Consider the following 11,727-nt stretch of genomic DNA (forward strand, 5'->3'; position numbering starts at 1 on the left):
TCTAAGCTCCATGTACCTATCCAAGAGTTTTTTAAAAGACCCTATCGTGTCGACCTCCACCACCATTCCCGGCAGCCCATTCCACGTATTCACCACTCTCTGCGTAAAAAACTTACCCCTGACATCTCCTTGGCACCTGCTTCCAAGCACCTTAAAACTACGCCCCCTCATGTTAGCCATTTTAGCCCTGGAAAAAGCCTCTGGCAATCCACATGATCAATTCCCCTCACCATCTTATACACCTCTATCAGGTCGCCGCTCATCCTCCGTCACTCCAAGGAGAAAAGGCCAAGTTCACTCAACCGATTCTCATAAGGTACTCCCTCCAATTCAGGCAACATCCTTGTAAATCTTCTCTGCACTCTCTCTATAGCATCCACATTCTTCTGTAGTGAGGTGACCAGAACTGAACACAGTACTCCAAGTGGGGTCTGACCAAGAATAATTAGACATTTGCATTAAGCAGCAGGTGAACCTAATAAAGTGGCCCCCAAGTGCACATTAGTGTATTGGCCAGGGTAAAAGACCTCTGGTGTGTGGGTGAACGGTTGGATCTACAGAGAGTTTCTGTTCTCTGTCTCTCTACGCATCTATAAAGTGAGAATACTGTGTGAATGCTTATTGGTGAAGGGCTGTAATTGAACACATTGCTGGGTCACTCCACAGGAGACACCAAGTGTGGGGCTGAGCTCCATGCAAACTGGGTAACATCAGAACGAAGGATTCCTGATAAGCTACGTGGGAGGTTCTTTTTCCCCTCTGGTACTGAGACTGCTAGCCTTGGATTGCAGAATTAGTAAGCATGATAGGAGAAGATAGGAGGGGGAGGGATGAAGGTAAGAGCTGGGAAGTTGATTGGCAAAAGGGATACAAAGCTGGAGAAGGGGGAGTATCATAAGACAGAAGCCCTCGGAAGAAAGAAAGGGGGAGGAGAGCACCGGGGGAAGATGGAGAATAGGCAAGAAGTTATTGTGAGACGGAAAGAGAGAAGAAAAAAAAATTTAAATGAGGGATGGGGTAAGAAGGGGCGGAAGGGCATTAACGGAAGTTAGAGAAATTGATCGAATCATATCTGATTAGAGATGTGAGTAACTTGATTCAAAGTAAAACACACACACAAACCACTCCTATTTGCTGTAAGAAACCATTTAATTATCTCTTATCTTAAAAATGCCCCAAATATCACCTGCGTAATGTTTAATCAAATAGAGAATCATCGTCACACCCCTGATTTGAGATGGTATAAGAACAGGGGAGCCAGTAGCTCCTCTGTCTGTTCATTGATCTAGACAAAGAGATCATGGCTGCCTGGCAGCTGGCATTCGCTCTCTTCTCTGTCACTCTTCTGTCTGTCTGTGCTGAGACCAAGCACCAAGTTCAAGAGATACAGCAACTTGTTCAAACTCAGCATGCCAAGCCATCGCTTCTGGAGGTTGATACAAGCGACGGTAATTTCCGGAACATTGCAAATTTGGCCGTGGAGATGTTCAGCTCCGAGCAAGGCTTTCTGTACAAGATCTTGCAGTATGTGAATGCCAAGGCACAGGTAATGTCTACAGAACTTACTTTATCCACAAACTCAATCAAAGCTGTTTGACTCAAAAGGCACTATTTCCTGCTGAGGGAGGCACAGTTGAGTATTGGTTCGTGCGACATTATTACAGTGCTAGGGACTTGGGCTGAGTTCTGCCGCTGTCTGTAAGGTTCTCCCCATGACCACGTGGGTTTCCGCCCTGTGACCCAGTTTCCTCCCACAGAACAAAGACGTACTGGGTCAGGAGGCGAATTGGTCACATGGGTAAGTCAAACCAGAGGATGTAGATTACAGGTAAGAGGTAAGAGATTTAGGAGGGAGTTCAGGGGGGACCTCCTTCACCCAGAAAATGGTGAGTACCTGGAATATACTGCTTGAAAGAGAGTGATGCATGCAGTCCGTTGCCTGCTCTGGAACGGGGAATGGACAAGCACTTGCATAAAAGTGCATGAGGTTACTGTGGATGGGTCGAACAGCCTGTTTCCATTCATTATGAGCCGATCAGGGATGCATTAATTCTGGGTGTAGTCACAGCAAGGGATGTGGGGAAGAGCCACAGTTCAGACCCTGGAATCACTTTGTAATAAATGGTTAGGATCTGTGATAAACCCCATAAACTATTTGCTCTACGGTTGTACAGAAGTAATAGTTGATATGCTGCCATTAAATGATTGGAATAATTAAATAATTATCTAGCTGCTGCCCAAACCTGTGGAGTCCCTCCAGCATTCTGTGTGTGTTGCTCTGGATTTCCAGCATACATAGAAACATACATAGAAAATAGGTGCAGGAGTAGGCCATTCGGCCCTTCGAGCCTGCACCGCCATTTATTATGATCATGGCTGATCATCCAACTCAGAACCCCGCCCCAGCCTTCCCTCCATACCCCCTGACCCCCGTAGCCACAAGGGCCATATCTAACTCCCTCTTAAATATAGCCAATGAACTGGCCTCAACTGTTTCCTGTGGCAGAGAATTCCACAGATTCACCACTCTCTGTGTGAAGAAGTTTTTCCTAATCTCGGTCCTAAAAGGCTTCCCCTCTATCCTCAAACTGTGGCCCCTCATTCTGGACTTTCCCAACATCGGGAACAATCTTCCTGCATCTAGCCTGTCCAATCCCTTTAGGATCTTATACGTTTCAATCAGATCCCCCCTGCAGATCATCTGCAGAATCTCTTGTGACTTGTGCTGCAGACTGTGTGCTGTGTTACACAGCTCTGAAGTTTGGATGAACGGAGAACATGTTTTGAAATGTAAGTAGGAACTGGAGTGTGGAGTTGCTATGACAGGTGATCCAGCCAAAGGTGCGAACTCTGACAGAATCAAGGAAAACGTAAAAAGCACAGCCTTTGCACTGTGGGCTTTACCTGGGTCAGAGCTCCTAGCAGATGAGAGGAAAATGTTACCTTTATTTCAGGATGAAGGGAGTACTTGACACTTGACACAGAAGCATTTGTTTTGTTCTTGCTCTAGGTGTTTGAGGGAGTTCTCTACGTTATGGATGTCTTCATTGGGAAGACTGATTGTCCAGCTGTTAGAGCTGGGGCAAAAGCAGAAGACTGCAAAGTCATCCTAGACATAGCCGCATCCAAGGTAAAACTATGTCTTCTCTGCAGATTATAATATTTTAGGTAAATGAATGATTGTCATACTTAAGTGCTTTATTTACTTTCTAGTTCTTCCTGTGCCACTATGTGCTATGGTTCATTCCTCCTTTTAAAGAGCAAAGGATTCTGAAACAAGACTGTGTGGAAGTTAAGCTGTAACGCTTCCGGCCCGCAAGACCACCGCCTGGAATGAAAGGAAAAGTCTGAGTCCATGTCTAATGATTTTTTTCTGTAGTTGTATCAATAGTAATGCAATTACTTTTTACCTGATTGTACAATGAATCACTGGATTAAATAAACCAAGTGTCCTGATGCTTTGGCAATCATAGTAAAATTGAATGCTTTAAGGAGTCAATTCATTGTGTGGGTGTAGTTTAAAAGCCTTGCCCCACCTCACAAACAGCTCCTACATTTTTCTGATGCATGCGATTCCCGGCTGTTGCACTATAATGTACCATATTATTCCATCACTCCATTCACTCAGGCATGCATCCAGTTGTAGATTAATTTTAATAAAATTATTGTTTACTCACTCAATAACTTTCATAGATGTCTTGAACACAGTCTTGCATTTCTCCAGCGTTTGGTACATTCTAGCTTTGATTCGTCATCTAGCCTGTGCCTGCTTCACTCAAGGTACAGGACATCACTAGGTAATAAAGGGGGTTGTTTTAACAGATATCCATAAGCCAGAAAAGAAAGATTCAAATGTTCAAACGTTAATTTATTATCAAAGTATACAACTCTGAAATTCTTCTTCTGCGAGTAACCATGAAACCATAAAGAAAAGAACGGCAGCACGATCATCGACCCCCAAATTCCCCCTCCTCGCACAGAAAACGAACAAAGACGGAGCAGGCACATCGACCCCCAAATCCCCCCCCCGTACAAAAGAACAAATGTAACCCCTGGGAAGGGTCTCACTGCTAACGTACTGGTCTTTCTGGAGAAGCAGTGTTTGGGTTTTGGTTTGAGATAACGGGTGCTTTGGAATGTGAGCTGGGTCTCTGTCCAGCGGGTGATGAAGAGTGAGGATGCCGGAGAGAACCGGTGGTATGATTCGACCCGGTGGGGGACCGAGATTTGACGGAAAAGGTGCCAAAGTCGATTGAGGATCAGTGAATATTACTTTTTAAAGGAGTTGAGCTCCAACTTGGGCACATTTAACAGTTTAATTATAATGGGACCCTTTTGTTTTTGTTTTTTTTCCTTTTCTTTACTATCCCTTTAGTTAAAATTTATAAATATAATTCCTTTAATCCTGTGCAGTGTGCTGTCTGTTATTTCTTGGCACTGAGTTGTGACAGGGTAGCAAATTACACAGCATCCACACAATCCGAGGTTTGAGGTGGGAGAGCCGTCTCAATCTCACGGGTTTGGTAGGACCGGGGAGCATTCCCCAGATTTACACAGCCAAGGAAACGAGTGGGATTTCATTTGCGGCCGTATAGCGTCGGATGGATTTGATTGGATGCTGTGTGATTGCCCTGAGCATTGATCCAGTGGGTTGTGTGTAAAACTATTGTCCGGTAAAGTGATTATGATGCCTGGTTATGGTGCCGCAGGGTTGAGCAGTCGTGCCAATCCACGGGGTTACTGGTAATGAATGCATGTGTGTTGAGTGGGGTAGACACTTGTAGTCCCAGTGAAATGTTAATTCGGACTTTACGTACCATCAAAGTATTAGGAACAGTTACGATTGTGGAATGGAGGGTTGATAAAACGGCAGGCAAAAACTTTGCTTTAGTTCAGACTAGCGCTGATGTAACGGCAGTGGGACTATTGGGACCCCGGAAGAGGTGGGGGGGGGCATGAGCTGTCCATACTTTCCAGGAGGAGGGGTGTGTCGACGAGCGTGCTGAATCAGAAGCTGATTTTCCCGTAGCCGGGGGCGGAAACTTTAAACACAAGTTGCTCTTGCTTATGCGGAGCGGGGGGAAGGAGTGGTCTGATGTGGAGGAACTAATGAGTCCTCCAGCGAGGGGTGAGCATTCTGAGTAGGTATCGGCCCTTACCTCCCTGGCGAATAAATGGCAAAGTGGCCGGCTTCAAAGTGCCAGTTATTATAGGCTCAGCATGTTCGAAGCAGAGGGCTGCAAGTGAACGGGTTCCCGCGAGAAGGGGAGCGACCAGTCTTGTCTGTTCTAACTGTGGTGAAGCGGGACATGTCGGCAGGAGTGTGAAGGATGGGAGCTCCGTGTACATAAGCGAAGACACCCAGTGAGGGGAACGCCTGGCGTCTCGGCGGGGAGCACATTCCCAGCAATATATCAAGGAACACCCTAAAGCAAAATACCCTTTTCCTGAAGGCTTAGCGGGGCCAAGCTCCAGCATGTCGCTACGGATTGAGGGAATTCATGCTAGAGCCATACTCGACACCGGCTCTCAGGTTACTCCCATTTAACAAGCCAGTATTTGATATATTTACCCTTGATGCCACTCAGTGCGTTAGAGATCAGGAGTCTTAGTACGGATGACGATCCATATGATGGCTACTTGTCATTGAAGCTGGAATTTTCGGAGTAGCTGAGGTCCTTGATAAATTAGTGCTGGTTTGTCCGGACCCCGTTGAGAAGGGCAAAGCTGCAATTCATATGGGGCAAATGCTCCTATTGTGAGGAGGCTATTGGGAGCCTGCAAGAAGAAAGCTGGAGAGAGCTTTCTGAAAATACTGTCCATTCACCCTGTGTTCCGAGCTGCTTTTGAGGAAGTGCGTGGCCCGAACTGGAGAAGCCCTCGGTTGTACAGGTGAACAGGATGGCAGTGAGTGTCAGGAACTCTTCAGATCGGGAGGTCACCCTCAGGCAGGGGGTGCCAATGGCGCACCTCTTCCCGGTGACGGTAATGTCTAGTGTCCCTGTGAGGCAGGCCGCGGAGAAACGCTCTCCGAAAAGGGGAAAGTTGACTGCCGAGTCATTCAACTCTGGAGACTCCCCGGTACCTGGGGTTGGAAGAGGAGGTTGATAGAGAAGATGTTGAAGCTGGAAGATGTCTTTTCTACTGATGAGCTTGATGTGTGTTGTTCCAAGTGCACTCACCGCACCATCCGGGTGACAGAGGACACCCCGTTCAGAGAAAGGTCATGGGGACTGTACCCCCAGAGGTGGAGGATGCTCGACAGCACCTGAGGAAGCTGGGATCATCACTGAGTCCACTCAGAGTTCAGCTCCACCTTGGAGGAACGTGAAGCGATGCTACCGAAAATGCGGGGCCTCCTGAAATCTGAAGGGTTAAAACTTTCCCTGGACAAGTGCCAGTTCTGCAAGACATCAGTCAATTCTGTTGGGCACATAGTCTCACAGTGGAGTAGCTATGAATCCGGCTAAGATAGAGGTGGTGATCACCTGGCCAAGGCCCCAGACTGTGAGCGCTTGCGTTCATTCCTTGGGTTCTATCAGAGGTTTGCAAAGGGCTATGCGAAAGTGAGTCACCCTTTAAATCAGCTTCCGTGCAGTTACCCTCCCTTGGGGAAGAAAGGGAGGAGGAGGAGGAAAGGAAAGGATGGTAAAGATTATCTTAGCCCTTTGGAGCCTTTTGGACTGAGGTGGGATGTGAAATGTGAAGAGGTCTTTCAGTTACTGAAGGAGCTGCTGATGAAAGCACCTGTGCTGGCTTTTGCAATCCCCTGATTGCTGTATGTATAGCATTCAGATACCAGCAGAGAGGGCTCGGGGGCGTCCTGTATCAGGATCAGGACACCAGGTTGAGACCCGTCGCATTTGTCAGCCGGAGTGTGTCACTCTCTGAGCGAAACTACCCCATGCACAAACTGGAGTTGCTGGCATTGAAATGGGCTGTGGTGGGTAAGTTACGTGACTACCTCTATGGTGCCAAGTTCGAGGTGAGGACGGACAACACATTGACTTATGTTCTGACCTCAGTGAAACTGGATGCCACAGGCCATTGGTGGATGGTGGCGTTGCCTGCCTATGGTTTCAGCCTGAAGTACCGGCCGGGGACTCGGACTATTGACACCGATGTATTGTCTCGATCTGCGCATGAAGGGCTGGACAGGGACAGAGAGTGGGAGGGTGTTCCTGCCTCAGGAGTCAAAGCCATGAGCCAGTTTTCCATCACGGTGAAGGCAGAGGAAAGGCAAGGGCGGAATCGAGCGGGAGATCAATTTGGAGCTTCTGATGGGGCCATGCCAGAACCTTACGACAACCTGACTGCGCTGACGACAAACCAGTTGCTAGAAGAGTCCTGGGGAAGAGCCAGCTGCTCAGAGAAATGACCCATTGTATTGGTCTGTTGGTCAGCGGTTGCGAAGGGGGACATGACCCAAGCAGACAAGATTAAACACTCTGCAGTGTCTCTACTACTGAGAGAATGGCCCAAACTGCAGTTGTGGAACCGGATCCTATACCGGGTCGCGTCATCTCTGGACTGATCTCGGTGTTCCCAGCTGGTTCTGCCTGAGATATATCAGAGGATTGTGTTGACGTTACTTCATCTTGATTCTAGCCATTTGGGGGTTGACAAGACTTATGAATTGCTCAGAGATCGGTTCTACTGGACCCAAATGAAGCTGGAGGCCGACGAGTACTGCACCTGTCGAGACCTGGACAGAGCGCAGCAATTCTTCGCTTTTGTTTGCATCGGCCTTGCCGGAGAAATTGGACTGTGGCGTCAACTGACTCTGTAGACTAGCGGTATTCGTTTAATAATTGGATGTTTTTCCAGCCACAATATAGGCTTCGTTTCCTGTTTGAGAGTTTTATTCAACGTCCCTGTTTGGCCTAGTGTTTATTGTTTTATTTCCCCTTTAACACTGTTCGCATTAAAGTTTTGAGAACTATCGACCCGCCTCAGTGTCTCTCACTTAACAACTTGGGCCATATCCGAACCTGGTGACAAAGGGCTCAGGAATTACCTGAGGTCTCGGCTACCAAGCAGAATCAAGGAAATATGAAGAGGTATGATCAAAAGGTTAGGATCTCCCAACTAATGTCTGGTGACCGGGTCCTCATGAAAAACTTGGGACTACCTGGGAAGCAGAAGTTGGCTGACCACTGGGCGGCTATGCCCTATGTGGCGGAGAGTCAGATGCCAAACCTACCAGTTTACCTGGGGAAACAAGAGGAGGGGAATGGGCCTGTCTGGATTCTCCATCGGAACCACCTGCCTCTGGGTCAAGAGGTGCAGGTTGACCCAGAACCCGACCTGGAGCCTACACCTAGTAAAATGCCTCTGTGGCAATGTGGGGGTATCAAAGGACCAGCAATGGGAAGGATTAGACTGGACCCCACTCCTGAATGTGATACAGACTTGGAGGATGAGGAAATGGTGGTGTGGTATATGCTGCCCTTCACAAACTCCCCAGTAATTGATGAAGAGATTCCCAACCCATCTCACACTGAGGCGGGTGAATTGAGGGGACTAGCAGCGGACAGGCAGTTCTGCGGTTAGAACATAACGGGAGGTTAGACTCTAAAGTAAATGGGCATCAGGGTGAGCTCTCAGCTCAGCCAAGTGACGAGGGGGCCTGAGTTATCAGAAATCACGAGTAATGGACAGGCAGGAGCCACCCCAGGTAGACAGGAAAGAGCCCAGGAAATGCCTGAAGCTGAAGAGGTAGATGATGGGATTAGGAGGTCCCAAAGAGTCAGGAAACCCCCAGACAGACTGGCCTATGTCACACCCGGGGAACAGAGTGTGGCAGCTATCCCCTTGCTGAGCTATGTCACATCTGGTTTGGACTTTGTGCTTTGTATGAAGGGGTGGCAAATTATCTCAACATCATGGGAGAGGCGTGACTGCTAATGTAATGGTCTTTCTGTAGAAGCAGTGTTTGGGTTTTGGTTTGAGATAACGGGTGCTTTGGAATGTGAGCTGGGTCTTTGTCCAGCGGGTGATGAAGAGTGAAGATGCTGGAGAGAACCGGTGGTATGATTCGACCCGGTGGGGGACCGAGATTCGATGGAAAAGGTGCCGAAGTCGATTGAGGATTGGTAAATATATTACTTTTGGAAGAGTTGAACTCGAACTTGTGCTCATTTGACTGTTTAATTATAATGGGCCCTCTTTGCTTTTTTCTTTCTTTTCTTTACTAACCCTTTAGTTAAGATTCATAAATATAATTCCTTTAATCGTACGCAGTGTGCTGTCTGTTATTTCTTGGCACTGAGATGTAACAGGGTAGCAAATTACACAGCATCCACACAAACCGGGGTTCGGGAAGCAGGGAGAGCTGTCTCAATCTCATGGGTTTGGCGGGACCGGAGCGCATGTTTCCAAGACTTACGCAGCCAAGGAAACCAGTGCGGTTTCACAAAGAAAATGGAACAGGCATGTCGACCCCTAAATCCCCCCTGCCCGCACAAAAACTATGAACAAAAATGGAGCAGGCACATCAATCCCCAAAACCCCACTCCGCACAAAAACCAAACAAAACAGAAAACGCCCATCAACCCATAAACCCCTCCTCCCACACTAAAAAACAAACAAAACGGAACAGGCATGTTGACCCCCAAATCCCCCTCCCCGCACAAAAAAATGAAATAAAACGACACATCGACTTTCAAATTCTCCCCGCCCCGCACAACAAAAAAAATGAGAAATATCAGGTGAAAAACAGAATACGATAAAAGAATAAGAAAAAAGAAACCTATAGTCCAAGTGCACATACAAAACGCAGAAAACCTGGGTAACAGTCTCCGGGCACAGCGGCAGGCTCCTCCCTCTCTGGTGATGCAGCAGAGTGATCCTCAGCAATCAAAGGGCAGGCAACTGGTGCTCACCCTCTGCACTCCTCAAAAATGTGAGCATTGCGAGCAGTTTTGAGCTCCTTATCTAAGAAAAGGTGTGCTGGCATTGGAGAAGGTCCAGAGGAAGAATAGGAGAATGATCCTGGGGATGAAGGGGTTAACATATGAGGAGTGTTTGATGGCTCTGGGCCTGTACTCACTGGAGCTTAGAAGAATGAGGGGGGATCTCATTGAAAGCTATCGAATGATGAAAGGCCTAGATAGAGTGGATGTGGAGAGGATGTTTCCAGCAGTGGGGGAGTCGAGGACCAGAGGGAACAGCCTCAGAATACAAGGATTCTCCTTTAGAACAGAGGTAAGGAGGAACTTCTTTAGCCAGAAGGTGGTGAATCTGTGCAATTCATTGTCACAGACGGCTGTGAAGGCCACGTCATTGGGTCTATTTAGAGTGGAGATTGATAGGCTCTTGATTAGTCAGGGCATCAAAGGATACGAGGAGAAGGCAGGAGAACGGGGTTGAGAGGGATAGTAAATTGGCTGTGATGGAATGGTAGAGCAGACTGGTTGGGCCAAATGGCCTAAATCTGCTCCTATGCCATGACCTTAAATTATTCAGCATGGTAACCATATCTCCACGTTATGTTAACCAATAACATCAAAGCACATATGATTGATGCGTAGGAACAGTTGCTGAAAGTGTGGGGAGAGAGAGGTAGTTTGTTCTGCTATCGGTAGGAATGAATGTATCTGCATACGCTGGACTTGCGAATGTGTTAATATTATGAGAGCTCTTCTGTATGAAGATGGGCACACGAAAGCCACGTTGGGCACACGAAAACCATGTTGGGCACACGAAAGCAATGTTGGGCACACAAAGACCATGATAGGCACACAAAGACCATGTTGGGCACACAAAGACCATGATGGGCACACAAAGACCATGATAGGCACACGAAAACCATGATGGGCACACGGAAACCATGTTGGGCACATGAAGACCATGATGGGCACACAAAGACCATGTTGGGCACACGGAAACCATGATGGGCACATAGAAACCATGTTGGGCACACAAAGACCACGATAGGCACACGAAGACCATGATGGGCACTCGGAAACCATGATGGGCACATGAAGACCACGATGGGCACACGGAAACCATGATGGGCACACGAAAACCATGATGGGCACACGAAGACCATGATGGGCACACGGAAACCATGATGGGCACACGGAAACCATGTTGGGCACACGAAGACCATGATGGGCACATGGAAACCATGATGGGCACATGAAGACCATGATGGGCACACGGAAACCATGATGGGCACACGGAAACCATGATGAGCACACGAAAACCATGATGGGCACACAAAGACCATGATAGGCACACGGAAACCATGATGGGCACACGGAAACCGTGATGGGCACACAGAAACCACGCTGGGCACATGGAAACCATGATGGGCACACAAAGACCATGATAGGCACACGAAAACCATGTTGGGCACACAAAGACCATGATGGGCACACGGAAACCATGATGGGCACACGGAAACCATGCTGGGCACATGGAAACCATGACGGGCACACAAAGACCATGATAGGCACATGAAAACCATGATGGGCACACAAAGACCATGTTGGGCACACGAAAACCATGTTGGGCACACAAAGACCCTGATGGGCACACAAAGACCATGATAGGCACACGGAAACCATGATGGGCACATGAAGACCATGATGGGCACACGGAAACCATGATGGGAACACGGAAACCATGTTGGGCACACGAAGACCATGATAGGCACACGAAGACCATGTTAGGCACAAAAAAACCATGATAGGCACACGGAAACCATGATGGGCACATGGA

General features: G+C 47.9%; 1 protein-coding gene across 1 annotated transcript; it reads left to right on the forward strand.

Moving 5' to 3' along the window:
* Nucleotides 1–1,286: 1,286 nt before the first annotated feature.
* Nucleotides 1,287–3,635, forward strand: LOC140202250 (cystatin-like). The gene is made up of 3 exons (XM_072267127.1): nt 1,287–1,546; nt 3,011–3,130; nt 3,214–3,635. The coding sequence occupies exons 1-3, from the start codon at nt 1,301–1,303 to the stop codon at nt 3,301–3,303; spliced, it is 456 nt and encodes a 151-aa protein (XP_072123228.1). The 5' UTR covers nt 1,287–1,300; the 3' UTR covers nt 3,304–3,635.
* The last annotated feature ends 8,092 nt before the right edge of the window (nt 3,636–11,727 follow it).

Source organism: Mobula birostris, chromosome 8 (genome assembly GCF_030028105.1).
Source record: "Mobula birostris isolate sMobBir1 chromosome 8, sMobBir1.hap1, whole genome shotgun sequence".
NCBI classification, from domain to species: Eukaryota; Metazoa; Chordata; class Chondrichthyes; order Myliobatiformes; family Myliobatidae; genus Mobula; species Mobula birostris.